This window comes from Bipolaris victoriae (assembly GCF_000527765.1).
Source record: "Bipolaris victoriae FI3 unplaced genomic scaffold scaffold_5, whole genome shotgun sequence".
In the NCBI taxonomy this organism is placed as follows: domain Eukaryota; kingdom Fungi; phylum Ascomycota; class Dothideomycetes; order Pleosporales; family Pleosporaceae; genus Bipolaris; species Bipolaris victoriae.
The window spans coordinates 451,522-478,921 of NW_014575387.1; the positions used below are offsets into that span (position 1 = coordinate 451,522).

General features: G+C 53.9%; 12 protein-coding genes across 12 annotated transcripts; 3 read left to right on the top strand and 9 right to left on the bottom strand.

Moving 5' to 3' along the window:
- Window positions 1-753: 753 nt before the first annotated feature.
- Window positions 754-948, bottom strand: COCVIDRAFT_86329 (hypothetical protein; the record flags this gene model as incomplete). Its single annotated transcript, XM_014706134.1, has 1 exon — window positions 754-948. A coding segment is annotated over one exon (195 nt), but the record flags the coding sequence as incomplete, so codon positions are not given.
- Window positions 949-1,141: 193 nt separating this feature from the next.
- Window positions 1,142-1,771, bottom strand: COCVIDRAFT_33609 (hypothetical protein; the record flags this gene model as incomplete). The annotated part of the gene is made up of 1 exon (XM_014706135.1): window positions 1,142-1,771. The coding sequence occupies one exon, from the start codon at window positions 1,769-1,771 to the stop codon at window positions 1,142-1,144; it is 630 nt and encodes a 209-aa protein (XP_014561621.1).
- Window positions 1,772-2,658: 887 nt separating this feature from the next.
- On the bottom strand, window positions 2,659-4,023 carry COCVIDRAFT_22567 (hypothetical protein; the record flags this gene model as incomplete). The annotated part of the gene is made up of 8 exons (XM_014705996.1): window positions 2,659-3,021; window positions 3,079-3,166; window positions 3,229-3,503; window positions 3,604-3,615; window positions 3,675-3,694; window positions 3,755-3,801; window positions 3,854-3,861; window positions 4,012-4,023. The coding sequence occupies 8 exons, from the start codon at window positions 4,021-4,023 to the stop codon at window positions 2,659-2,661; spliced, it is 825 nt and encodes a 274-aa protein (XP_014561482.1).
- A 1,469-nt stretch (window positions 4,024-5,492) lies between these two features.
- On the bottom strand, window positions 5,493-6,377 carry COCVIDRAFT_86511 (hypothetical protein; the record flags this gene model as incomplete). Its single annotated transcript, XM_014706136.1, has 2 exons — window positions 5,493-5,922; window positions 5,980-6,377. The coding sequence occupies 2 exons, from the start codon at window positions 6,375-6,377 to the stop codon at window positions 5,493-5,495; spliced, it is 828 nt and encodes a 275-aa protein (XP_014561622.1).
- Window positions 6,378-6,681: 304 nt separating this feature from the next.
- On the bottom strand, window positions 6,682-10,473 carry COCVIDRAFT_86449 (hypothetical protein; the record flags this gene model as incomplete). Its single annotated transcript, XM_014706137.1, has 3 exons — window positions 6,682-7,221; window positions 7,269-7,875; window positions 7,925-10,473. The coding sequence occupies 3 exons, from the start codon at window positions 10,471-10,473 to the stop codon at window positions 6,682-6,684; spliced, it is 3,696 nt and encodes a 1,231-aa protein (XP_014561623.1).
- Window positions 10,474-11,340: 867 nt separating this feature from the next.
- Window positions 11,341-15,244, bottom strand: COCVIDRAFT_11997 (hypothetical protein; the record flags this gene model as incomplete). Its single annotated transcript, XM_014705970.1, has 4 exons — window positions 11,341-12,131; window positions 12,181-12,625; window positions 12,674-12,973; window positions 13,025-15,244. The coding sequence occupies 4 exons, from the start codon at window positions 15,242-15,244 to the stop codon at window positions 11,341-11,343; spliced, it is 3,756 nt and encodes a 1,251-aa protein (XP_014561456.1).
- A 580-nt stretch (window positions 15,245-15,824) lies between these two features.
- COCVIDRAFT_33613 (hypothetical protein) lies at window positions 15,825-16,505 on the bottom strand (the record flags this gene model as incomplete). The annotated part of the gene is made up of 1 exon (XM_014706138.1): window positions 15,825-16,505. The coding sequence occupies one exon, from the start codon at window positions 16,503-16,505 to the stop codon at window positions 15,825-15,827; it is 681 nt and encodes a 226-aa protein (XP_014561624.1).
- A 799-nt stretch (window positions 16,506-17,304) lies between these two features.
- Window positions 17,305-20,031, bottom strand: COCVIDRAFT_11999 (hypothetical protein; the record flags this gene model as incomplete). Its single annotated transcript, XM_014705971.1, has 5 exons — window positions 17,305-18,137; window positions 18,186-18,467; window positions 18,518-19,685; window positions 19,749-19,930; window positions 19,983-20,031. The coding sequence occupies 5 exons, from the start codon at window positions 20,029-20,031 to the stop codon at window positions 17,305-17,307; spliced, it is 2,514 nt and encodes an 837-aa protein (XP_014561457.1).
- Window positions 20,032-21,158: 1,127 nt separating this feature from the next.
- On the top strand, window positions 21,159-22,472 carry COCVIDRAFT_86571 (hypothetical protein; the record flags this gene model as incomplete). Its single annotated transcript, XM_014706139.1, has 1 exon — window positions 21,159-22,472. The coding sequence occupies one exon, from the start codon at window positions 21,159-21,161 to the stop codon at window positions 22,470-22,472; it is 1,314 nt and encodes a 437-aa protein (XP_014561625.1).
- A 476-nt stretch (window positions 22,473-22,948) lies between these two features.
- COCVIDRAFT_86564 (hypothetical protein) lies at window positions 22,949-23,739 on the top strand (the record flags this gene model as incomplete). Its single annotated transcript, XM_014706140.1, has 2 exons — window positions 22,949-23,131; window positions 23,245-23,739. 2 exons carry the CDS (start codon window positions 22,949-22,951, stop codon window positions 23,737-23,739), a joined length of 678 nt encoding a protein of 225 aa, XP_014561626.1.
- A 559-nt stretch (window positions 23,740-24,298) lies between these two features.
- COCVIDRAFT_12001 (hypothetical protein) lies at window positions 24,299-25,021 on the bottom strand (the record flags this gene model as incomplete). The annotated part of the gene is made up of 3 exons (XM_014705972.1): window positions 24,299-24,461; window positions 24,572-24,876; window positions 25,004-25,021. The coding sequence occupies 3 exons, from the start codon at window positions 25,019-25,021 to the stop codon at window positions 24,299-24,301; spliced, it is 486 nt and encodes a 161-aa protein (XP_014561458.1).
- Window positions 25,022-25,382: 361 nt separating this feature from the next.
- COCVIDRAFT_86625 (hypothetical protein) lies at window positions 25,383-26,850 on the top strand (the record flags this gene model as incomplete). Its single annotated transcript, XM_014706141.1, has 2 exons — window positions 25,383-25,656; window positions 25,706-26,850. 2 exons carry the CDS (start codon window positions 25,383-25,385, stop codon window positions 26,848-26,850), a joined length of 1,419 nt encoding a protein of 472 aa, XP_014561627.1.
- Window positions 26,851-27,400: the final 550 nt, after the last annotated feature.

A 27,400-nucleotide genomic window follows, 5' to 3' on the forward strand; every position in this document is an offset into this window, starting at 1 on the left:
GATTTCTGCCAAGTCGGCGGTGAAGAGGAAAAGGAGTCAAGTCTGCGGCACATGCGAGGGGTTCCGACACTTCAGAGATCCCGTCGACGTAGCATATGAAGTAGGTCCTTGGGGGTTGTTTTGCTGACTGTGTACATGTTTTGTCTCGCGCGGGGTTTTTTAGCTTCGGCTGTTTCCCCGAAAAAAAAACGGGAGCCAAAAACCCTACTCTTACCTCCCCGAGTCACGTCATCAGTTCACACTGGTTGACGTGCGGTGGCTCCTGGAAACTAGTTGTGGCATGCACACCTAGGCTAACAAGAGGGGTGATATTTGTGGGGGGGGGGTGTTTATGGGACTTTTTGTAAATTAGCAATCATCATAAGCAGCCACTCGAACCTGACATACCACGCTCAATCAAAACCAACAGTGAAACTAGATCTCTGGGGTACTGAGCCTCAGCTGGTGGCGTTCAAAACGTCGTTTTACAGAACACGAAGCTATTTCCACATCTCTTCTCCATTCTTCATACAAAGCGAGAATCGCTACAAGATATGGAGGAAGTGATCAGCAAGCGCCCTCGAGTTGACATTCAGCGTTTGNCAACTCGGATACAAAAGTCCATGGCGTCGTTTCATATGCAAAAGCCAGTATATGATCGTCACAAGCAACTACCCGAACATGAGGTACAACGTTCTCAATCAAGACCGATAGCCTGGTGCTGCAGACTCTTCTAATACTCCGCACTCACCGCGAATCCCTTATCCGCGACCCCTATGAAAGTATCTCGGACAGCCAATTCAACGAGAAGCTTGACCAAGATGCAGCCGAGCGGGCCAAGCGACACGCAGATGGTAGTCGTGGTAGTAAAGTTTTCTCAGCCTGCTGGGTAAACAACACGCGGGTGGTGGTTATGGTGGTAAGGTTTTCCCATCCCTTGTGACAACCAACAGACTCTAACAGGTAACATTAGGCTAGACCAGAGGTGACTGGTGGTGTTGTTAGCTCTATGTTTTTTTAACCAAATATACCACAAACTCGATTTTCCACCACTACTCACATCTTTTTTCTCCAACTCCCCCCTTTCCCCCCGCCTCTTTTGTATCCATATCTCTCTCACTACTACTACTACTACTACTACTACCCTACACGGCTGCCTTTTTCACCCCTCCTCAACCTCAAACCCAACCCTCAGCCACAAACTACAACCCCGACAACCCACCAGCACCTCATTCTCCCCCCTCAGCTGCGCATCCTCCAATTCTTCTTCTACAATCCTAAACCCTTTTTCATCCCCACACCGACACCCCCTCGTCCACTCTACCCCGTCATCCTCTTCACTCGTAGACATGGTCGTTGTTCTCAGCTCGACCTCCTCGAAATCGCTCAAATCAACAAGTTCAAGACCGAGTATGAAATCCTGACTAATAGCCTGTGCCTGCTCCCGCGTCGAGGATACCGAAGAAGAAGAAGAAGAATCAGAAGGCAGCGTATGCCGATTATGAAGGAACCAAGTATCGTATTCGGCTCGTGTCTTGGGATCCGCAAGTATCGTGTATGCTTCTTTTACGTCGTCGACCGTGTATGCAGGCTTCTTCGTCTTTGTAGTCGTAGTGGTAGGGATGCCATCTTGTTTCTTCTTGTCTGGATGCGCTGCGAGTAGCGCTACTTTGTATGCTCGTCGCAGGTCTGCTGCTGCTGCTGCTGTGGTCTTGTTGGCTTGGTTTGTGGACTGGCGCCAGCCTGGTGCGTCGAGGCTCAGGATATGGTAGTAATCTTTTGTGTAGGCCATGCTGCGTGACCACAATGGGTGTGAGTGTTTAATGGTAGACTGCGCTGCCCTCGAGGGGCCTTTCTCAGTGCTGCGTTTGCCATGTGTGACGCGACAAGACTGGGACAGAAAAGTTGGGCGGGGGTACTTTGTTCGCTTGCTCGGTACTACTAGTGGTGGGGCGCGCCGTTCCACAGCATCGGGTGCAGGTGCATGGCAACCTTGGAAAAGGACCGTTCAACAGCCCCTCCCCAAGATCGACAATGTAAGTATAGTTATGCAACACAAATCACATGTTCTGACCCAGGCTTACAAAAACCGTCCAAGGTGAGAAAGTCAAACATCACGACTGAGCATTGCAAAAAGTCTTGAAGTAACGGCTTCTTTGGCTAGCTAAGAGTGCAGTATCATGACATCAAGCCCACCAGAGCGTTGCGTACTGCTCTGTCGGCCATCGAAGAAGATGTCCTGACTCCGAGTCCACCAAAAAGACGTCAAACATCTCTATCCACCATAGGATCGAGCTGTTCATAGGCTGCCAAAACGAAAACATGGGGGGGAATTGAGGGTCGCATCCGAGGAACCGAGCGCAGCCTTTTCTCGCCGATAGCAGCCCAAGCCCTCGCAGAAGAGGGCATCAGAAGTGCTGCAATCGTTGTTATGACACAAGATGTCAGCACACTGCGTGCTCGATAGGATAGCGCTGGCGATACAGGATATTTAAAGGGAAATACATTTCAGTCATGGGGGAATTCGACCGTACCGAACCGCTTGCTGCCAAAGCCAATTTTTGAAATCACACAGAACACGTACAACTCCGTAGGACGCTCGCTACCGGCCTCCTTCGTCTATTCGAAAACAGATGACGACGGCTGAGGATACACAAGGTCGAAGCAGGAAGAGTGCGCTTAAGCGGCGGCAGCAGGTGTCTCCTCAGGCTTGGCCTCAGTTGCAGCTGCTGCGTCCTCGGCGGGCTTGGCCTCGTCCTTAGGCGCGTCGGCAGCGGCACCCTCGCCCTCGTTGCCGTCTGATGACGTCCAGAGAGTGAGGTTGTCACGGAGGAGCTGCATAATGAGGGTGCTGTCGCGGTAAGACTCCTCAGAGAGCGAGTCGAGCTCGGCAATGGCGTCGTCGAAAGCCTGCTTGGCAAGGTGGCAAGCACGGTCGGGCGAGTTCAGGATCTCGTAGTAGAAGACCGAGAAGTTCAGGGCAAGTCCGAGACGGATGGGGTGCGTGGGTGTGAGCTCAGTCTGGGCAACATCGGTGGCCGTCTAGAGCATAGTTAGCAATCTCCTGGTTTTTAGCGAGATGCAATGATTGCGTCATACCTTGTAGGCCTCGTGTGCAGCAGTGGCGGCAACCTTGCGCTTCTCACCGGAAGCAAATTCAGCAAGGTAACGGTGGTAGTCTCCCTTCCTGTCCCGTTGTTAGCCTAGTTTTCGGTGTATGTGTGTGTGTGGTGGGGTTTTTGCACTAACATCTTGTGGTAGAAGACCTTGGACTCGCCGGACTCGGCCTTGGGGATGAGGGAGTCGTCGAGGACGTTTAGGACATCCTGGCAAACCTGCTCGAGCTCGGTCTCGATCTTCTGGCGGTAGTCACGGATGGTGCCAACGTGCTTCTCGGTGCCCTTGGACTCTTCCTTTTGCTCGATTGAGGAGATGATGCGCCATGACGCGCGTCGGGTACCAACGACGTTCTTGTAGGCGACGGACAGAAGGTTGCGCTCGTCAACGGTGAGTTCACCGGCGACCTATGCGGCGGGTTAGTACAGGTTAAAAGGGGAGCTTGCAGCTGGCAGGTGGCTGCTGGAGCCTGCTCAGCCATATGCAGGCGGATGCGGTCGGGCATACCTTAGCGACTTCCTGCGCGATAGTTAGCATGCGAGGGGGGTTGAGCAAGAGTGACTGGCGTATTGACTGACCTTCATGTACGTAACCATCTCTGCAAACAGGCGTCGTCAGCACATTGCGCGGGACTCAGCTGAGGGCGCGCAGGACTTACCATCGTAGCGCTCAGCCTGTTCGCACAGCCGGGCGAGGAAAGTCTTGCTGTTGCGACGTCAATTACTGCAGGGAGCCGTGGCGGGCAAGCCTATCGTACCTCTCACGCTATTTGCAAGAGTCTTGTTAGCCGGTGTTGCATGTATACATGTGTGTGTACGTATGCGTGTGGTCTATCGGGGAGCCAGAGGGGCATCCCGCGGCGGACAACAGCGGGGGGGGAAGGTGGGAGAGGATGGGAATGGGGGCTTCACATACCTCAGTCGCCATTGTGAAGGAGTAGCTGGAGGGAGTGGATGGGGTGGTTGTGGTGGTTGAGTGTGGGGTGGGGTGCAGATGGGCTACGGAAGGATAGACGGTGGATGGAGTTGTTGAGGTGTTTGTGTGGATCAATGAACAGAAGAGGATCGAAGTTGTTTTGAGGAAGCGAGCGTCTGCCCTAAGAGCGTCCCGGGGGGCCGTGCGTAAAACGAACAACACCACCCCGTCGCCAGCGCCTTCCCCCAATGGGCGCCTGGGACGAGTCTATTCACATGCCCGCCTGCCCCGTTCGCGCCGTTGGCATGCGGTGTACCTGCTAGGCCGACGTCCTGTACGTACATATCCACACATGTGCACTCCCACACGCCCCTTTTGCCATGTCGTTCCCCTATTTCCTTGGTATCTACGTGCTGCTGCTGCCTCTGCTACTACCACCGCTGAGGCTGTGCGCGACAACTCAAGGAGCTGGCAATGAGGGGTACATGGGGGGGCACGTGAGCATTCAGGGTCTATCCACCCACCCATCCGTCCACTCATCCATCCATCCCCCCCTAAAAGAGAGCATCCACTGCCAGCGCCCATAGCCCTGCCCAATCTCCCAACCCCCCGTGGCGGCGCTGGCAGGTGTTGCGTGCTGTCCAGCCGTCGGCCTGTAGTCGTTGCCGCCCACAAAGTCACACGAGGCGGGCGTGGGAGGGCGGCGGCCAGCGAAGGAGAGAGAGGGAGAGGCTGACTCCTGCGCTGCCGTCCCATGTTCAAGTGGGGGCCAATCAGTGCACCTTGGAAACAGCTAGAAAACTTGGACGGCTCCTCTTGCGTGGAGCTGCTCTGGTTGCCCCCATGATTCGTGTGTCGCGCTGTGGGCAGAGGCTACCCAGCTGGTGTACGTACATCCGCCTCCGGTGCTTACATACCACCACCACCACCTCCTCCACCTACTAACTATGTAAGTACATATGTATATGTACTATCCATACATGCACATTTACACGCTGCATCTTGACCGGAGAAAGCAGTCGTCATGCCCTCCACTCTGCCAACTCACAAGAGAGAAAAAAACAAGTACATACACACACACGGCATGCACATTTTGCCTGAATTCCTTGCAACCACTTGTGCATTAAAAAACTTGTGTGCTGACACCGTCTTTGCCGCATGCCACATATGCATTCCACAATCCCCTTCCCACAACCCGGGCCCTGGCTGGTCCGCGCGGTATAATATGCCGTCGCGGCCCGCTACCAGAGCCTTTCGCCCGTGTACACGCCTAGCAGCCACCAGCATTGACCGACACCCTCTAGTACTTGCACGGGTCTCTGCTGCGCAGGGACATGTTCGTGCCCTTTGACCTCCTGTAGCCCTCCCGGAGCGATTCGTGTCTGACCCAGACTGCTGACCGACCTTTTGTCCATCCATGTATCATATCTATCTGTCCAATCAACCATTCAATCACATCGCCCACCAAAACGTTGTTGCTATCACATCAACAATCGCCACACTCCCAGCATCAGCGCCGCCGTACCCGTACACACTCCCATCAGCCACTGCAGAGTCGAGAACTTGACGGCTTCTAGCCGCTCCCGGAGCTGGGCAGTTTCCTGCTCGATCCTCGTGTCCGTCTCCTTAAGCTTGAGCTCCTGCACATTGGCCTCCTCGCGAATCCGCCCCTTCTCCAGATTCAAGTCCAGCCTGACCGACGCCTGAGTCCTCTGTATCTCGTCCCGTAGTCGCGAGTTCAGCTTTGCAAGTTCGTTGGTGAGCCTCTCGTGTGATGCCCGTGTAAGACTGGATTCGGTCGAGTCGGCCGTCATGAGTTCGGAGCGCAGCTTTGCAAAATCAACCTTTTGCGTGTATGTAGCTTTTTCCTGGTCCTCGCGCAGCACCATGGTACGTGTGAGATTTTGTATGCTGCACAATGTCAGTTTGCGCCAGCCTTGAATCCTTCCATGCTTTGTCCACACTCACCTCTCCTCAATCACGTCGCTGAGCACCCTCATCATCCCCTCAGCCTGCTCTTCTGTGAACCCCTCCTCTTTCAGCCGCTGCACAAACTTGAGCGTGTCGAAATGGTGGTCCTTGGCCTGCTTTGCCGTTGCGCTGAAGCTGCGTTGAAGCTCCAGAGCAGACCCTTGCCCACTTGTGCGTTGTGCCCATCTTTGCTGCTGCCATTGCCTTGTCCCCGCTGTCTGAAGAGGCGAGAGCTTCGAAAGTGGCATGCGACGCTCCGACGCCGCCCAACAAGATCCATGTCGCCTTGCTTCTACTGCCCTTTGCGCCACAGGCTGCGAGCTGCTTGCAGACCATTGAAGCCGAAGTGCGAGAAATCGCGGAATCGCCGCCGCCGATATCGAGGGCGCTGCCATTGTGCCGATGTTGTAGTTCCTACATCGTCTCGCTGTCGAGAAATTGGAAGCCGCCCGCGGGTAGCCAAGCCTCGCAGACGTCAATGGATTTGCCCAATTCGGCATACCATTCCATCGCCCTCACTAAGCCCACCCTGCACCACCGCACTTTCTCACTATGTATCTTTACTTTTTCTGTCATTCTATTGTATATTCATTAGAATTTCTTCAGAGCACATATTCCCAAAACTATAAACAACGCTTGCTATGCATGCCTACCACTAAACAGACAAGTACGCAAATAAAACAATCACCACCTCCTTATCTACCTTCCGTATTCCAGGCTCGGTACAATCACTGGCCCATACTTCATCGGTGCATTATATCCACCGTCATTTTGCACCATAAAGTCGACTGCCAGGCTTAACTTGCCCCCGCTGTGACCGGGGACGCCTTGCCCAAACGTCCCATTCACAACGTCAGGATCGTATATCACACATGCCACATAGTTTCTTCGACCCATCAGTCGCTTGTACTCCCGCGGTTGTCCGTTGACGTCTTGTGTAAATATTTCCATCATGTCTTCCTTTGTGTCCGAAGGCTGATTGTTGCTGCGATGTCCATTCTGGGGTACGTAGAGCGCACGGTTGTTGTGTAGAAGTCGCAGGACATAGTTGCTGGGCGGTGCGTTCACGACTGAAGAGGAGATAATCTGGTACATGGTCTTGTGATCCTGGGGTCTTGAAGGGTCATGAACCAGGCCCGCACCACAGCAGTCAACGCCGCCAGAGAAGAACGTCATTCGCAATGACTTGTTGTGAGCAATGCCTTGTAGTGTCCGAATCAGATATGTCCGCTCAAGGTCCTAGATTTGCTTAGTATGTTACTTGAAATCACGTAGCCTTCACTAACCTTTGAATCGTGCGTCCATTGATCTCTCAACTCATCGAGCAAATCAATCTCTCCAAACGGACTCAAGACGCCACTCATCAGCCCAGACTTGCCGATAGCCTTCTTGACCGAGTTGAAACCGTCTCCGACAACGCTCTTGGCACCAACAACACCAGCCACTCCAGCAGTCACCTTTCCAAGCATGTTAAAAGTACCAGTGACGGCCTTCTTGCCCGTAGCCATCGAGTGCGCAAGATGCTCAACAGACTCAAGGCGAGGATATACAATGGGAACAGGAATCATCCAGATACAATGTTGCACACTCGGCGGTAATGTTGCCACCTTGGGGAAGATGCCCTGATACGTTGGTCCTGCCATGACTTGATGCGGGTTACGTTCTGAGCGGCAGTCTGGGCCAACAACTGTAACACAAGGACCCAGATACTTGATAAAGTGCCAACCCGTGCCAGTGATTGTGAAAAGGTCCATATCGTTGTTTACGTTGCGGAGTATTTCGAGCGTTGTGTGGTGCTGGAAGAGCAAGTACATTTCAATACCCAATCTTCCAATGTTCTTGAACATGTTGGAAAACTGCATATATTCAGGATATGACCCGAAGCCATCAAAACTGCAAATTGTTAGTATCCAGACAGTTTAAGAATTTAACAAGAGCTTACATGTCGTGGTCATCAAGAGCTAGGATGTGGGGAATTTGAGCGAATGCCTCTCGGAGATGTGGCTGATCAAAATGGCTAGTGTAGTAGTGGAAGTAGGCGTGACAAACGTCTTCCTCATGCTTCGCGGTCCACGCTGCGTTCTTTCGGACCTCTTTGCCACTTGTTGCTGTCCATTGTTTCAACAATGGCAGCTCTTTCCACAGACGGTCAGCATAAATCTGGCCACCCAGACCCAATTGTACATGGAAGCCACCGCACTCGGCATTCTTTTGCAGAATGTCCTTCCACATCAATCCGACCCCACCGAGTCTTGCTCTCTCATTGGCATTAACATTTAGCGCAAAATCGTTTCCTGAATGAGCAATAAATCGCCAGCTGGTCTCATGTCGCCCAGCTACCAAGAACTCAAATCGGGTGCACCCCAAGTGCGATGTAATTGCGTAGGTCCACTTGGCTGCACGGTCATCTTCCATCTTCAAGTCAATGTCGTATCTGTAGAAGATCCATGTTTGGTGCGTGTAAATGGGGTTGGCCTTGAGCTGTCGTGGGTTGGGTGACAGGTCTGTACTCTGGTGGATATGAATGGTAGGAGGATGAGGGGTGTTGGTGATGAGGAGAATTGATCCCAGCCATAACCCTCGTTCGACGTCCATGTTCGTATACCTTAGATACGGTCCAAAGTATACGCCATTGGTGGGAGCTACTTTATACTGGTCTACACCTGCAGCGGGAGGTGGTCCGGTGAAGCCTGTGGTAGTTGGAGTTGCAAGAGGTGCCATGCCAAAGTCTCCGGGGAAGGTAGCTGTCTGAGGAGCAAAGCCAGGTGACGCCATAGGTGTCTTTCCAAATGATGGGGATGCCAAAGGACCACCAACAAACGTGCCTGTAGGCGACATAGGCTCGTTCAGATTGAGAGGCGTGGGTCCCTTGGGGAACTCCCATTGTGTAGATTGAGTGGGAAGATGGATATAGTAGTACTGACCAGAGTTGGGGTCGAGATGTGCTATCCAACCCTCAGGTAGCGGTGGGGGAGATGCTGGCCCTGGCCCTGGCCCTTGGGCTGGAGCTGGGCTTGGTGTATGAGCTGGTTGAGCTGGTTGTGCTTGTGGTGGGAACTGGTTCTGTGTGGGTGTTGGGGCTACTACCGCTGCCGCGGGTTGTGATGGCCCAGCCTGCTGGCGCGCATCGTTTGCGAATGCAGGGTGACCCTGGTTGGGATCAGACAGCGCTACGCCTTGAGCAGCTGGCTGCTGTCCTTTCTCGTTAGGATAGCTTTGGGCTTGGCCAGTTGGTGGGGTCGTTATGCTCGAGTAGGCAGGCGGTGGCTCCTCGTTCAAGTTCATGCGGCCCATGTCCTGGCTCAGAGGATGGTCGGGGGATGCATTTGTCTGGGATGCATTTGCAGGAGGAGGCGAGAAGCGAGTGTTTGGCGCTTGTGGAAGAGGGCCCTGGGGAGGCGTGCCTAATGGAGGTACCTGATCCATACCTTGGTACACTGCTGGTGGGCCATGCGGCATGTTGCCTGGCTGCTCGGTGGGAGTCCATGGTCTTCTTATGGGCTGTTGGTTGGCATAGACCTGATTTCGCTGGGCGGCTGCTGCATTATGGGCACTCTGGGCTTGTAGATTGGTGAGGGTTGAAGTTCCTGCAATGCCTGCCGCGGCAAAGCGTGCTTCAATGCCGCCGCCGGAAGGAGGAATGATGGGTGTCTCTGGAGGGGGAGGCGAGCCCCGCTGCGCTCTTACTGTTGAGGTTGAAGCCGTGGAACTGAGGCGGTTGACACCAACTGGTGTGGGCACTTTGAGCGCAGGCTCATCCTGGTTGGGTCCTGTGTAGACGACATTGTTCTGCGCAGGTTGTGACGAGGACTGTGCACTGGGAGGGGGAAAGTATTGCTGGTGGTACTCGGGATATGGGTTGTTGTTGGCAGGCGCATCTGCGGTGTGCTGCCTCTGGGGCGCCTTCTGGAACAGCCCCTCCTTGTCAGGTGTTTCTGGACCGGGTGAGTCTGGAAGGGGTTTTGGTGCAGTTCCTCGTCGCTCTGCGAGTCTCGAGGGCTGAACTGAGCCGTCTGAGTGCCTGCTGCCGTAACCACTTATTGTCGGCCTGTTTGGGTCGTTCGCATCGAAGCGAGCGCGCTGGCCGGGCGAAGTGGGACTGGGCCCGGTCACATTCGACCCTCTCCTCGGTTCTTCTCTCCCTTCAGCAGGTGTCGTGTTAGCGCTCCGTCTCTCGCGCTCGCTGAGGGGTGTGTATCTTCCGGAGCCGAGGGTAGGCTGAACATTGGGTGGACGGTCACTGTCCGGGTAAGGGAGAGGGGCAGTGGGAGGGCTCGAGGGTGGTGCGGGGAACGAGGGCATAGGCGGTGGGCGCGAGAAAGCGGGCTGGCTTGAGCTGCCCGCAGAATCTGTTCGCGGCGGCGGGCTCTTGCCATCGCGACCTTTCTGTATCCTCAGGGGCCCGACTGTAGGGATGATGGGTGTCTCCGGGTTGGTGTCGTATCGCAAAAAGAGCTCCTCCTCGGGACGGCCCTGCTTGCGCCCGTCCATGGCTCTGGGTGGGCTTCTGGATATCCTTGGGCGCAGGTTCCTGGATCGCCGGCGATGACAGGCGTAGGCTTATTTTTGGCGACGGGCGCTGACAGCTCGACGTGCGCAAGGAGCCAGAGGGAGGGTGGGCGGGCGGAGGGCTGCTGGTGGGGTAGTGGCGCGAGGCCTTGTGGCTGGTGGCTGGTGGCTCGATATGACGTTGCGACGCGGGCGAGGGGCACCAGCAGTCCAGGAGTCGTGCATGCGCAGTCTTCCGGGCCGGCCAAGTTTTATAGGAAAAGGAGATGCGGATGGCACAAGATACGCCCCCCCTTCCTGCCTGTGCCTACGCGATGCTGCTGACTTACGTAGGCTTGTTGCCCACACACAGCCTTCCCGCAAGTTGGGCTGCGGCGGGTCTTGCTCTACAGCACCACCCTGGCTATGGGAGGCGCCCGCCCATGTGATTGGATGCGACGAGCATTTACGCGCTGCGGCCGGATTGGAGACCGCTGGTCACACTTGGCGGGCGCATGCGACCTGCTTTCTGTACCTGAGTGGCACACGCTACCACCCGTCCTCATCCAATCACACCCGCTCCATCGCTTGCCATGTCTGTGGCTGGTGGCAGCCACTATGCCCTCAAGATCACCATTGCAAAGCGGGCCGCGAACCACTTCATGCACCCCTGCTGCGGGCCGATACTCTCGAGCCTCCCGCGGCATGGCCAAATATGGAATACCTGCGTAATATCCATGTATGCGTGCTTCATCTTCATTCATTCATATCCTACCAGAAACATGTAGACGGCTGCTACCACTCGGACCATCCTCCTCCCTGCTGTGAAACCAACCCCGGCCCATCATCCCAAAGCTACTCTGGCTGTCTTCATCGCACAGGTCTGAGCACCTCCCAATCCCTCATATTCTGCATGTCCTCGGGCTCATCGTCCATCAAGCTCCTCCCACCCATCCCGCTCCGTCCACCTCCGTTAGTATTTGTCCGCGGAGGCAGAGCCGGCTTATGATCATCGTCGTCAATCAAGTTTTGTATCGGTTTCCGTGCAAGGTTAGGAGGAGGTGCCATTGATCGTTTCGCTGGAGGTGGCAGATACGCTCTCGATTCCTCCATTGGCGGATCATCGCGGTATCTTTGAAGCGGCGGGGTCGGTGATATTCGTGTAGAAGATGATTTGGTAAGAAGAGCCGGTTTCTTGTTCGGAATTGGCGGGGGTGCGGGTTTGCGGAGGACCTGTGGTTTGCTGCCGCCGGAAGGTTGGTTTTGGGGCGGCATGTTTGAAGCCCGGTAGGGTAGAGTGGGTAGAGAGTGTGTTGAAGCTCCTGAGCCGGACCGCCGAAGATCATTCAACCCGTCTCGCGAGCCTTCTGAGCCAAGGATCTGCTGTGCATGGCCTGGATACAGCGGTGCAATCATCTTGCGTGCTGTTGGCTTCTGCATTGCTGCTGAGTTTGTCGACGATATCGGATCGTTGAAGTCAACCGTGCGTGCCCTTTGCGAGCCACGTGCTGGTGGTGGCTCTGGTCTGCTACGACTGTTCTGCAATTGCTTAATATCTACCCAATCTGGTTCTGGGCTGGGTGTGAAAGGATTGCTGGGTCTATTCGGATTGGGCAAGAGATCGTTAGATGGCGGTTGGACGCGCGCTTTGGCTGGGAGACCTTTGGAAAATGAGCATCCATGCTACAGCAGAGAGGAGGGCAAAAATACCGTTGTCAAGCCACCATTTCCTCCGATCCGAGCTTGCTGGTGGTAGTCCTGGCTCTATGCTGTCGTACCCAAGTAAGTCTTCATCGTCTGTTTCATCCTCCCCTAGATGGTCAGCTGCCCTGGTACCACCAACAAACTCCCTTCGCTGTCTATACAGAGCCGCTTTCAGACTCTCTTTCTTCTTTTCATCAACTCTTTGCACCAAAACTTGAAACGTCGCATAGACTGGTCGATGATCGGAAAATCGAAGGGGCGCGTCGTTGTAGTGTATCTGTCGAATATTGTCGCCTTTGCGAAGAACACGGTCGCACCATGCAGGTATGCGTGCCTTCTCCGACGTATCATACTGATCGCTATTAAGATCGTACTTGTACGTGGGTGGGAAGGTAATGCGCGCTTCCGAATAGTAGGGGAAGGTTAAGCCTGCAACCATCTGCAAGTTGAGCTAGGGCGTGTCAGCAGCCATCATTACTGTGAAAGCTAAACAACCTACCTGATCGTTCTCATATAGCGTCTCAAGATCGCCAACATGGCACAATTTCTTCACCTTCTCGTTACTCAGGCCTATCCGGTAGTTGAAGTCACCAAGCCATATCACGGTATCATGATCGTCGATTGATCTGTTTCTCTGGAATCGCAGTCCATGGCTAATCGTCTTGTAGTCGCGGTTGCGTTCTTCGTAGTTGGCAAAACCAGCTGCAAGATGTGCAGTGACGAGGCAGATTGAGGTATTGGCATATTCGAAGCGGATTGCCACAGCACCTTTGTTGCCAGCCATGCCAGACATACCGGTCTAAAAATTTGGTTAGTATTTTGATATCACAAACAGAACCTTTTTGTATACCTTCTTCAAAGCACCCTCGACGTTCTTGATGTGCTTTAGACAGTCTGACCGGACAAAAACTGACAAGCTTGCCCCGACTAGCTGCCCGCCTCTGAGCATGACATATTCATCTCTGCCGTGTCTCTCAGAGTTTCTATTCAGACACGTCCTTACGGCTTCTTCCCAAGCCTCTCGTCGGTCTGGGTCTGTAGACATGATCTGCTGCGGGCTCAACTCCACGATTTCTTGGAATCCCACAGCCACTATCTCGGGGCACTGCTGTGAAGCATCGACGTCAGGGCACAGCCATGGCGATAGATCACTTCTGATACCATCCGTCTTTCCGTTCAGGTTGAACGTCCCAACAAGTATGTTGATCATCTCGGTTTCTGAGTACTCTGCGGACCGCCTTGCAAGCTCGGTGACAACGAAGTCATTTATCGGGTCGTAAAGGTGCACTGGCACTTGGCCAATCAGTCGTCCGAGAAGCATATCGATTGTGTTTTGCCGCCCCTTGTCCGCAAAGTTATTGATGTACATTCGCGTGGCGCTTTTCCGAGCATCTGCAAGAGCACCGGCAAGCGACATCTTTCCAGATCGCGTAAAAGAGGACTTCAAAGCACCAGTGCCGGCATAAATCTTGGACAGAGCATCGCCGTTATCTGCCCACATGCTTGAGTGTCTGGCCCAGAAGTCTTGACTGGCTCTGAGGCCTTTGTGGCTCAAGAATAATTCAAGCGCCATCTTGCTGATGATGGTTTGGACGAGATTCGTGCGATCGAGACAATCTAGACAGTTCGTTCTAAAAATTCCCTCTTGTTGCAATATGGTCATTGTCCGTCGGACAAGATAGTCTTGCCCGTTGTGTCTCGTCTGTTCTTCTACCTCTTCAGAAAGGTAGTATCCAAAGCCTTCTGCGGAATCTTGAATCCACCTGGCAATCATGCTGGCCATCTCGTACCCACCTGGTCCACGTGTCTCGGCATGGAAATCGTATTCGGTGAGCTTGATGAGATCGTGTTCATGTTGAGCAGGATCATGCCCGTGGTTCAACGGGCTGTTGCGGATATGACCACGATATCTATATGACAACTCTAGCTCGTTCTGCTTTTCGTTGCTCAGTAAATTGACTACGTGTACCGTGCCATAACTCAGCTCTAAGTTTTCAAAGTGCTTGTCAAAAGCCGGCTGAGTGGCTTCTGGAGATCGCGTGATGGTGATCTTTTGTTGATTGGGCAAAAGGCCAGCCTGTTGCTCCCAAAAGATAGGCACACTTCCTCGTACTTGTACGTACGAGAAGCAAGCTCCTGATGGAGCCCAGTGGATGGTTTCAGTTTCAACAAAGTTTGCGACGTTTCCGTCATCGTCGATGCCTCGCGAGTTGAACCTGGTGCCAGCCCTTTTGCATGATAATCTAGAAATAAGGGTCATGGAAGAAGGCATACCCGAGTCCTGAACCCTGATGGGTGCCGAGGCCTTGGGGATTGTAATCGTCAGCGCGAAACCGCGAATCGCTGATGTCAAGATTCCCGATGCGTCCAGCGCCTCTTTATCCCTCGTCGCGAGCCTACTCCTGAAGTCTACCAGTGGCTGTATCATGTATGAATTCCACAGAAATCCGGCATCCAGGCTATCGATAGAGACGGTGGCGGCGTCCGTGGTACGATCCTGCAGCCGTCTGGTGAGGTCAAAGTCTGAGCTGTAATAGAAGGTTCCGCTGCTGAGAATCTTCTTGAGCGCCAGACACGGGTGCTCCGTCGGGCTCTGTTCTTTCCTGCCCCCAAACCCCATTTCGTATCCCTCGTCATCTATTGTATCCGTAGGGTAGGGGTTGACTTCATTGTCAAGCAGCATGTCATAGCTGGTGCTGGTCAGACAGTAGAAGCCGACAGAGTGTATTCGCTGTACGGTCTCGCCCGGTCGTACGGTCGCAACTTTGCTTGCGCCGTTGACTACAATCAAGAACACATTATTGTCCACGGTAATCAGTCCCAGAGTACCATGTACGTTGACTGAGTTTATAGCCCTGTAGTCCTCGAGGTCGATTTCCTCCAACCGTGTGAACTCGACCATGCAGCGCGCGACGCCAGCGCCATTGCTTCCCAGTGACGTTGACGAAGCATTTGGATTCCCATTGTGCTCGGTGGTGGAGGCGCTGTGTCGGAGGACGAGGGCGTGGGTTGAGGTAGCAAGTGCGATTGCGCGGTGCGGGTAATCTTTGACCAGGACGCGGATAGACATTGTTGGTGGTAAGGGGGTGCGACAAGCGGCTCGACGGGCGCTTCGGGCATGTCCCACTTGCTCTACTTACGTGCAGCGGTGAAGAGTGCTTGCGCGCAAAGTATGACGGTCGTGGCAAGTAAGCACGTGTACTGGGAGGATTGTTTTCAGCTATGGGAATAATCTTGGTCTCAGTGTTGATCGCAACCCTGGACTCATATGCACATACGAAACCGCTCCGCTGGTGCCCAAGGCTTCCCTGGCCGTCGCTTGCACCGGCAACCGAAAGCGGGTTTCTTGTGGCTAGGACTTTGTCTGCACCCAATACTTTGGCTCTCTCAAAGGGCGGCGTCCGGACGTGCGTCGGGCCACCGCCGTCATCCAGGAACCGCCTCAGCAATGACCTCACTCACAGCCACTAAAGCTTTGGAACAAAGCGGAGCATGTCATTAAATCGTAACCAGGCCACTACGTACTATGTGCAAATTCACAGTATCTGCCAAACAATTATTTCAGCATCATCAATATGAGCGCGTTTGAATCGGCCAGATGCGCCTTGCAAACAGGATACTTCTCCCTCACTGTAGCATGGTACCGATGATTACCGACCGTAGTCCCTCCTCCGCCTTCCGTCATTTTCTCCGATTGACACCCTCATGTTAGTGGTTTCTCTATAGCCTCCCCTCGAATCGTCATAGCCAGCACGGCTGCGGCTACGCTGTCTGCTCCGGTCTCGCGTCTGATATCTCTCGTAGTGATCGCTCTCGCTCGATGCAGGCTCCACGTATCGGTAGTGCTCGTAGCGTGGGTTGTCAGGGCTGTAAGCTCGTTGGCGCTCACGCCGGACCTCGCGCTCACGGTACACATATTCACTACGGTCGTCAAGACTAGACGTATGAGAGGTGATGCTAGATCGCGGAGAGACCTCGACGTAGTGCGCGCCGCCGTGATGGGAAGTATGGTGAGACGAGATATGGCTTGGCGCCGGTGGTGGAGCAGGCATAGGCATAGGCGCCGGTGGTGGTGGTGGAGGCGGAGAAGGCTGGATGAACACAGGCACCGGCTGCGGCGCGGGGATCTGGAGAGGTTTTGGCGATGGCACGGCAATATAGGATGACGAGGGCCGTGGAGGTGAGTCGCGAACAACCTCACTGCGCGAGTAGCGGCGTTCAATGTCGCGCGAATGTCGCGATACACGGCGACGGGGCGGAGAGCGGGCACGCTGCACTACGCGGTACGGGACTATGTGGTCCTCTTCTTGCTTAACTTTGACAAGACACATGGCGCCTTTCTCGCTCTTCGCTATGTAATCCGCTGGCAGCGATGAGAGTCGAAAAGTGGGAAGCTTCGATTGCGATCGCAATGTGATTCGTGGGGGCCGATGAGCGTGGGGTTGCCCGATCGAAGACGCGGACGGAGCACAACACAACCAAAGCACGCGCAAACGAGGCAGATGGAGAAGCGGAAAAAAGACAGCAGAGCTTGAGGATATCAACAGGAAGATATTGGATAAGTATGCGCCCCAGAGGTTGGGCAGCCGATGCCCAGCCACAGCTGACCCCCCATGTCGCTTTCATGCTGCTCCGCCTTGGAACGGGACATGTGAGTACATACGATGACGAGGTCTAGGCTCGTCTAAGTAACAACGGTGTGCTAGCGTGCAGGCTGCAGGCTAGTCCCAGGTACAAGCCACCACCATGGTTAACAGCCAAGGCAGAAAGTAAGTACAATCATATTTCCCGTGGCCGTGTAGACTCGTGACAATCGTGCCGCATCCCACGTACAAAACACTACATGTTCCACCCGCTTGCTATCTCAAATTATACATGAACCATCTAGATACCTCGACAAGCCTGCCTATCCTCTCCTCACGCACGTGTGAAATCTTTGGAGATTGCCATCAGTAGGTCCGTTGCACAACCTGCCCTGCAATATCGGTCACGTATCCATCCAGTGCCCAAAGGCACGTCTTTTGCTGAGTCTGCAAGAGTGTCGCTGGACGTGACGGGCGATACAAGTAGGAGGTACTCTCGTGTCGATTTTATATATGTACACATCTGAAGACAAGAACATGACTACCACTAGTCGTCCATGGGTTTGTCCTCGAGTGTAACGCCTCGAGGCGCTGTGTCTTCGCTTCTGATGCTACCGGTTGAATCCCTGTTGCCTCTCGTCAAGCTGCCAGCAGTCTTCCGGGGAAAAGGTACCCTGGTACTTGAGGGCGCAGGGTGCTCGACAGGAGCAGCCTCAGTGGCACCGTTTGTAGTAGCAGGAGCTATTTCGCCGGTAGAGCTATCATCGCTTCCGGGCACTTCAAGCGATCCACGGTTTCCATTGGCCTTTCGCGAATCAGTAGGTGACGATGTATTGACTGGGAATCGTGTGGCGCTTCGGTCTCGGCGATGAGATCCTGATACTCGCGAGCCAGGCGCTGGTGAGGTTGCCCGTGGTGATCGCTGAGCAGCAATGGCACGTTGCCGCTCCTCCATGTTTGCACGTCGGTTACTCTCATCTGTAGAGATTGCACGGGGGCGCTGAGCGCCAGAGGATGAGTGAGTGAGTGTGCTTGCGCGCTTCAACTCTCCGAAAATCGCATCCTTGTGCGCGAACAGATCGCGCACCAGGCGGTAACTGTATCGTTCATTCATAGTCAAACTTGACTCTTGCTTGGGCCTAAGGATGCATGGCGCGAGCGTATTGGCTAGTGCCGTGACATACGTCTCATCAGCCGATGTCAGCTCAATAAGACGGGTAAAGTGTGTGCAGATAGCATCTAGTGTAGCAATGTTGGCAAGACGCAGTTGGCCAAGAGTTGACTGAATGACAGAAATCCTTGTCTCTTCAGAGACGTCGGTTGCAGTAGTGCTGTAAATGGTCTTGACAATTTCGTAAACATGGGAAGAAACCAATGAGTCTAGTGCAATCAGTAAAAGAGCCTATAGTAATGTCGTGGAGTGCATACCAGGAAGTTCCAGGAGGTAGAGCTTGAGGACGCTAGCAACAATTGGCACGTCATACTTCTCAAGCAGTTCGTCGGGGAATCTTTTGCCAGTGTTGATCTCAGATCTGAGAGTGTGAGTTTGGGACAAAGGTACGTCGACTAGCCAGATGCCCCGACGGGCCTCGTCGCCCTCGAGATCAGGGTAGTGGTTGTCCAAGAAAGTGAGTATGGTAGTGATGATTATTGGCACACGCTTCTTGTCCGAGCGCGCGCGAGCCTCCAGATCTACACCAAAGGTTTGCTCTGCGTGATTGTTAGTATCGCAATAAAAATGGGATTAGAAAGCACCGTACCATCCACGGAGTTATAGTAGTTCTCGTATGTCATGACTTTTGGCACAAATGGGCCTGTCCTGTAGTTCTCGAGCATGTACCGCAAATCACCCAGCGGCTGCACCGTTTCTTGGAAAAGCATCATTTTGTCCACAGTGCTTTGCAAGCTAGGAATGACGTTGCTGACGGCTCCAGAGAAGTCGAGGATAACCGCCTTGATGGCCTTGAGTCTGTCCAGCTCGCAGCGCTCCATGAACTTGAGATGATCCACCATTGCCTCCTCCAAATTACACCTCAAGGAGTCGAGCTTCTTCACCGAGGCCTTGTATCGCTCGTCAGCTTCACGAGCCTCTCGCCTCAATCTCTCTGCCGGTGTTTCATTTGGGTATTGGTTGTTGAGCGGGTTCCATCCCTGTAGGTACTCTTGCACAGTTCCGACAGGAGTATCGACGGAAATGCTATCGACCGATGAGTTCGACATGGTAGTGGAGGAGCGTGCCATGGGTTGCTTCTTCTCAGGCAATCCGGTAATCTGGAAAGCCTTGGTTTTCCACTGGTAGTTCATTCTAGAGCTGTTGGCGAACGTGTTGCCGACGTTGCCAACCAGGCGCAGGAAGCCATGGGCAACCATATCTTGACCGATGCGCTCAGCGTAGCTGACGGTAGTAGCACCCATGTGCTTTTGGATGTACTCGGTGATGTCGGCACCAGTTGAGCAATTCTGGTAGGTGCCCAGGATGGGAACTTTGACCTCGCCGAGTTTGATGTTGTCGAGCATATGTGTGAGGATCTTCTTGACTTGATCGGGCTGGTATGTCTCGTCGCCCAGATCGATGGGCTCCTCTTCCTCATCCTCGGGCTCAGACATCTTGATGGTAGGTACCTTGACCTTGGGGCTCTGCGCAGCTTCACTCTGGGGGTCCTGGAAAGCGAGCTTGTCCTCCTCCTCGAGATCCTCGACTAGACGGCATTTGTTGTAGTATTGTGAGCGGAACTTGCGGACGGCATCGGCCTGGCGGTCGTGGATCTTGATGCGCGATTGTAGGTCGTCTTGGGAGTTCTGGACACGGGCAGCATGCGCCTCGCACCAGCGGCCAAAGGGATTCACAACCAGCTCTCGGATGTTGGACGCAATCTTCTTGTGGTTTGCGGCAGCTGCCTCCATTTCGGTGCGCACGCCTTCGTAGGCCTGGTGGGGGTCAGCGGTCAACGGTCAGCGGTCGGGCATAGGCAGGTACTGTGTCACACGCACCTTTCGCACACTTGCGCCCTCATCTCTACTGAAGCCTCCGGCTATGCGCTCAGTGGCTGGTGTAATGGCAGCCAGCGAGTTTCCGTAGACCTCTTCGGCATCGGCTCGCATGCGGGCAACGGTCAGAATCTGCTGGTTCTCTTGGACTCCCTGCTGGAGCTTTCCAAAGAGAACACCCAAGCCTGCAAGGTCAGCACAGGCGGGGCGGTGTTGGGAGCGGACGTCAGGGCATACCTCCGGCATAGTCGCTAGACCAGAATGACGCAGCGAAGCCGGTACTCATGGCGGCAGCTTGCAAGCAGGCAGCACTCGACTCGTGATTACTCTGGAGGGAGGAGGTGTATGAGAAAAGAAAAGATTGGGTTGTTGGTGGGTGGTCGGTCAACGGCCGTAGTGAGCGTGGAGAAGATAGGCCTGGGGAAGGAACACGCAAGCGCGGACCCGGTGATGTATGGCAGAAAGTTGCGCGGCCTCAGACGTTTCGGCGGCGTTTCTGCTGGCGGAGGGCCCAGGCAGAGAAAGAGTGACGACTAGAAGGGGCAAGGTGCGCGTGATGGGCGAGGGCAGAAGCCAGGCTGAGTGAAGTTACATAGGATAATAGGGTACCACGCAGCCGCCTCAGGAGGGGTTTTTGCAGGCCGGCCGCTGTGGCAGAGCTGATGTCGCATCCCACACCCCTGCAGCCTTTGTTCGTGACAGGGCTGGCTCAGGCAGCCCAGCAGCCAAACAGCCTCTGCCCAGCCAGGGTTTTTTGCCCGACATTTGGCCTTTAGTCGCCATGGCCAATGGTAAAAATACCTACATACTCGTACAGTCGTCGTCAATGGACCGACTCCTAACGCTTCTGCCCCTGCATCGGCTAGGGCCTGGTCAGCCCGCTGCTGATGATGACTACCGTCCCAGTACGTACTACGTATGCAGCACTGCGCTGCACTGCACTGCACTGCCCTACTACTGGTAGAGGCCATGGTAAGTACAGTACACTAAGCATGTACTCCTGCCTACATACACGGCTGCGTACATACAGTACTACTTACTAGCACCATCCACACCCCCATCAGCCCCAACACCACCGCCACAAACACAACAACAACAACCACGCCAGTAGTAGTACTACTACTACTACTCACCAAGTCCAGTCTGCATCCAGCGCCTGCCCGACAGTCGACTGATTAGCCTCAGGTGGCTTGCGTGTGTGTGAGAGTGTGGGAGCGTGCACGCTACGGGCCGAGTTTGGTGTTGCACTTGCCCTCTTGATCCTTCTCAGCCTTGCAGAGATACACACACCCACACACGCATCCGCCTTGGCTTGCAACCACAGCCCCGCAGCCATCACACTCGCAGGCTGCACAGGGGCACCAGCACCTCGCTCGGCAAAAGACGCCGGGTTCAACCCAGCACGTCTCCATCATGGCTCCTTCTGCCCTCGACAGCACACAACTCAACTATGCCCGCCACATCAAGTACTGGCGCAGAAACCTCAAGACGCTGCTGCCCCATTTCTACACCAGCAATGACTCCAACCGCATGCTGCTCGCCCTCTTCACCGTCTCTGCCCTCGATATCCTGGGCGATCTAGACGCCGCCCTGTCTCCCGAGGAGCGTCAAGGGCACATCGATTGGGTCTATGGCTGCCAATTGCCAGAGGGCGGTTTCCGCCCATGGCCAGGGTCAAACTACGGCAGGCTCAGAAATGACGATAACAAAATCTGGGACCCTGCCCATATCCCGGGAACCTTCTTTGCACTCCTAACGTTGATTGTTCTCGGCGATGATCTGGAAAAGGTCAAGAGGAAAGAAATCTTGGCGTGGTTGGTCCAGATGCAAAGACCAGAGGGCAGCTTTGGTGAGACGCTCGGCGAGGGTGGCTATGTGCATGGTGGCAACGACTCAAGGTTCGGATACATGGCCACGGCCATTCGATGGATGCTACGCGGCGATCTTGAAGGGCCATGCGAAGGCATCCCAGACATCGATGTTGACGCCTTTGTTACATGCGTTCGCGCATCGGAATGCTACGACGGAGGCATTTCCGAAGCGCCCTATCATGAAGCACATGCCGGATTTACCTGCTGCGCCATTGCTGCACTTGCCTTTCTGAACCGCCTACCGTTACCGTCCTCGCAAAAGCCCGATGGTGTTATCCGCGGAGTGTCCAACGTCCAAAATACTTTACATTGGCTTGTGTCTCGACAAACTCTGACTCTGGACGAGGAGGACGGCATAGACACTATGGAAGACGAGACCGATTCTGCAGAAACTTGTCACGACGCGCACTCTTTTGTAAAGTTGGGCTCGTATCCATCTACGCAGGCTAATGAGGACTCCAAAGTAAGACCTAACGTTCACTTCGACCTGCAATGGGTTGGTGTCAACGGAAGGTGCAACAAAATTGCCGATACATGCTATGCCTACTGGACATGCACACCTTTGCAGCTGCTTGGTCACCTCGACATCGTGGATTCGCAACCCATCAGGAAGTGGTTGCTGGACAAGACACAGCATGCTGTCGGAGGCTTTGGCAAGGTTACTGGAGACCCGCCGGACATGTACCACTCGTTTCTGGGCTTGATGGTTCTCGCTATGTTCGGCGAGCCTGGCCTTCAGAGTGTTGATCCGGCATTGTGTCTTACGCACAAGGCGAAGAAACATCTCGAGTCACTTTCATGGAGGAGGAAGATACTTGGTATCCATGACTCAGAAGATGAAAAAATTGATGCATAGAACGAGGGGATAGTCCCAGCTGGCTACATGCTATGTATGGACGATATGAACGTCTTCTGGTGTGTCCAGTCAGGCCAACTGGTGTTCTAGCTTCTATGTTCACGATTGATGTCTTTCTAGCTTCGACTTGTTATTTTGCGTTGAGCGCAATACTCACAATCAATGAGAAACGAGAGTCATGACCACTACTGATGTAGATAATCTAATCACAATAATTTCATCTAGCCTGTCACCATCATGGTGGTGGTAATAATGCTGTCTTGGTCTAAATCTAGGTAGGGTAGGGACCAGCCTCGGCTCCACCCAGACTACCTAATACCTACCAGATCCCTGCCATGCAGGTAATTTTTGGCAAACTCCGCAACCACTTTTCCCGCCTGTCGCAATACAACGCGACAGCACCATCCCAGCACCACTCGCCCTGTAGCCTAGTCTCCACAAGGTCCTGCCAATTTCTGGTAACCCTCGACGCAATCATGGGCCCGCCCAACAAGAAACGCAAGCTCGCCGTCACCGCGCCCGAAACAATCGAATTCAACTTTGCGGCGCGCGAAGAGTACTTGACCGGGTTTCACAAGCGCAAGCTCGAGCGAAAGAAACACGCCCAGGAGGAAAATGCGAAGCGCGAGAAGGAGGAGAAGTTAAGGCTTAGGCGAGAAGTATGTGTTCGACTTTTTTGGTGGTTTGGAAAAGCGCAAGAGCAGCATTACTTGCAGCGCCCAGCATCCTCAGCATATACAATATAACAAGCAACTAATACATGCTACAATAGCTCCGAGCCGAGCGCAAAGCCGAACTAGAAAAACACGTCGAAGAAGTAAACCGACTAGTCAAGCAAGCAAACGGCGACCTCAGCTCCGCCGACTCGGACTCGGACGACGACAACAAAGACGGCAACGAAGAAGAATTCACAGGGTTCCAAGAACCAGAACCCATCAACCAAGAAGACGAGTATATTGACGAAGATAAATACACAACCGTCACCATGGAATCCGTAAACATATCCAAGTCTGGCTTCTCGCGGCCAGGCGAAGACGACGAGCACGACGAGGAGGCCAAGAAGAAAGCACAAGAGGCCGCAGATGCAGAGGCAAACAGCAGCAACAAGAAAAAGGTGTGGACGAAAGCGTGGCCAAAGAATAGCGATAAGCCCAAGAAGAAGAAGAAAAAGTTTAGGTACGAGACTAAGACGGAGAGAAAGGCGGAGCGCATCAAGCAGGGTATGAAGAAGAGGAAGCAAAAGGAGGCGAGGACCAACAAAAACTAGTCGACACGCGGCATAATATTTCTCTCTCTTTCTGCATTGTCTTGTGTGAGCGTTTGCGCTGGTGGTAGGTAGAGCTTTCGAGAGCTTTGTGCAGGAATACACAAAAATGATACCCCCTCTTCCCCCCCACCCTTCATAACTTTGTTCAATTTGCTCAATAAAGCACAAACATCTGACACAATTCCCATCCCGGCATGTCCGCGGCTCATATTATCCAGGGGGGTCATTAGAACCCACCTCCCATCATCATCAGTAAGTACACATCTCACATCATGCACGGCGGCCGACGCACTGGGTGATTCTAAAGGGGGTATTACGGTATGTCTGGCGGGAACCACCAACGTTGTATTTGCTCAGGGATTACAAAAGGCGAACAGGCCCGCCCAGCAAGCAGCCGCAGAAAAAGAAACAGTTGTATAGTAGTAGTAGTGTAGGGGGTTTGTACGCGAATGTCATGTGTGTGAAATCTGCCTCTATCTCGACGGTCCCACGGTAAGCTAAAGCACCTTGTTTCCTATTTGAATACAGTCGCAAGGGCGCAACAACAAGAAAAACCAGCTTAGATGTTTCCAATCTCCTTGACGAAGTCGTCAAGCTCCTTCTTGGTGTCGGCGTACTTCTTGGCCATCTCCTCATACTTGGATTCCCACTGGTCGCGGGATTGCTCGAGAGCCTGGACTTTGCGTTCGTAGTGGCCGGACTTGACGTCGGTTTGGCGGAGCCTAAGAGGGGTAGCGAGTCAGTACACGCAGATCAGGGGGGTGAGTAGTGGTGGCAGTGGTAATGGCAGAAGGCCATCCATCGGAAGGGATGGAAAAGAGAGCAATCGTACTTCTCATTGAGCTCGCGGATCGTCCTGTCCGACTCCTCAGCTTCTTCCTCGAGAACTTGAATCTTGCGCTGGAGGCTTTCGGCTTGAGTGCCGGCTTGAGCGCCTGCACCAGCTTCGTCCTTGTGGATCTTGACTTGCCCCTCAAGCTTCTCAACCTCGCTCTCGAGCACAGAGTTCTTGTGCGTCAACGAGGTGATCTCCTGCTCCTTCTGTGTCGTCTCGGCCTCGAGCTGCTTGACCCTGGCCTTGAGCTCCTCAGCGCGGGCGCTGCTCTCATCCGCCTCGACGCGGAGAGCTTCCATGCGCTGTGAAAAAAGGCCATGTTAGCGTATGTTCCCCATTTGAGATGTGACAGGCGTGGAATGTGGCGTCAACCAGAGGTAGGGTTGGGCATGGTGGGAAGGGGCATTGGCGGGGTATGTGTCGACTCACCTTCTTGATCTGATCCATGGTGGCGGGCGGTGTGTAGAGTGTGAATGGGAAGAAGGAGTGTTTGTGTGGTGTGGTGCTGCGGAGACGGTGGAGAGATCAGCAGCTTATATAGTGGAATGAAGCGGAGCAGGTGTGTTGTCGTGGATGTATGAGAAATGTGCCTTGCAGTTGAGGTGTGCAAGCTGACAATGCGGGCAAGCGCTGCCGAAAGGGACTACCTCCGCCCGGACCCTTTTGCCAGCCCAGACCCTCTTTGGCCGCCGCCGCCCCAGCAACCGCCAGTAAACACACAAGTACCCGCCCCGACACTATCTCCCTCCACCAACCCCCGCCCGCCGCCCGCCGCACCCCACACGACTCGCTCAATGTAACCACCGCTATGGCGACTCTCGCAGCAAACGACCAGGAAAATGCCGTCCGCCATTTGCACGCCGCCGGCGGTTCAAAGTCGCTAAACGCGGGCATCAAGGGATTCAACGCCAAAACACCAGGAAACAAAGCCCCCAAGACGCCCTTCAAGATCCCGCTCAACGACGAAAATGCCGTGACCAAAGGCGCGAAATCGATTCTGCAAACTCAAGGCAAAGGAGCCGAATTATTCACAGGCGGCAAGGGTGGAAAAGTCGACCAGAATGCCTTTGTTACTCCAGCCGGTATGACGGAATAGCCGCGTAATGCATTCACCCAAACTCACACATCTAGGACCCCGTACGCGTGCGCCGCTGGGCATGAAAACGACCAATGCTAAATCCAGAGCCTTTGCGACGCCAGCGCCTTTGTCTGCAAAGACGCAGAAGCTCAGTCCGCGTCTTCGTCGTCCAAAAGTCAAGGTCCACCAGCCTGAAGTCGCCAACGAGTCTGAAGATGATGTGCCCGAAGTCGAGTACATGCCTCCCAAGGAGATTCCGCTTGAGGACGACATGGACGAGTACCTCCCCAGGAACTGGACTATTCCCAAGATCAACAACCAGGACATGGTGCGCGGCATCTGGCAGGCCTACCACAACCCCATTGAAGACGACGGACGCACGCGCGAGCAGCGCAAGTTTGAGGAGGAACTCCAAAAGGGCCGCAAGCAGCGCGACGAGCATTTTGAGAAGCTCTTTGCATCCCAAATGGCCAAGGACGACGCTGAGATGAGGGAATACTATGGGATCAAGGAACCGAAGAAAGAGGCAGCGCCCAAAACAGCAACGTCCGTTTCTGCGCTTAGAAAGGCTCCAACTGGACCGTCGACTATACGCGCCCGATCTGCAGCAGCTGCGCTTCTCCCAACCTCGAAGCCTAGCTATGCTGCTCCTACTGCAGCCGCCAAATCGCGCGTACCAACTGGACCTGTTTTTGGCAGGAAAGGAGCAAAGACGCCCACAGAGATGGCATCCTCTCGCCAGGTCTCGGCTTCAGTAGTGTCCAAGAACACCATCGGCTATGCTCAAGGTCGTGCTGGACGTACCGCTCCAGCAGCAGCGCGCAAACCCCTCTCCAACGTCACCAAGCCCGCGCCTTTCTCCGCCATGGCCCGCCCCGTCTCGACCAGCCATGTGCGCAGCGCGAGCACCAGTGCTTCCACCGGCCGCTCTCGAGGCCCCATTTCTCGCTGCAGCTCCACCTCTACCAACGCTACGCTGGTTTCATCCGCAGAGGACGAGCAGCCTCGTCGTACCGCCGAAGACTTTGAGCGCGAAATGGAGTTGTTGCTGCTGGCGCGTTCCGACGATGAAGACGACGACGCGTGGACCAAGAACTTTAGCAATCAGTTGCATGGAAATATTGCGCTCGCCGAGGAGGAGGAGGAAGATGATGACGACGCCGCTGCGTTTCAGTTGCAGCTCCCAGAAGGCTTCTAGCGTGTTTTTTTGAAAGTGGGAGAGACGAGATTGAACGGAACTTTAAGAAGAAGAAGAAGAAGACTATGCAGCCAATGTGTAAATTACTAAAACTGTAACATCTTTTTTTTCTTAGTTCTTGTTTTCTGGGGGGGGGGAGGAGACGGAGACTGCTGGAGTTACTATGTGTGGATTATTGGATACCTCTTTTCTTTACCTCTCTCTCTCTCTTTTTTTTTGCATCAGTTGTAATGGGGTTTTTAAACTTGAGTATGAGTGGTATGAATTCATGCCATACGTCGTAACATCTGCCTCCCTTTTTTTTCTCTCTCTTTCTTCTCTAGTGAAAAGTACTGTGATATATCGCACTATCTCACACATTCCCCAAACAACATCACGCATATTCAATTACTTGAATTTTTTTTTTTTAAAAAAACCCCCCATTTCATTTCGCTCGCTCAAAAGGGACCCATACAACTGACTTGAAAGAAAAACAGCTAGCTTTCATGCTGCTTTGTATCCCCTAAACTACTACCCTTTCCCCCTTTCCTTCCTTCACTTATTTCCCCCC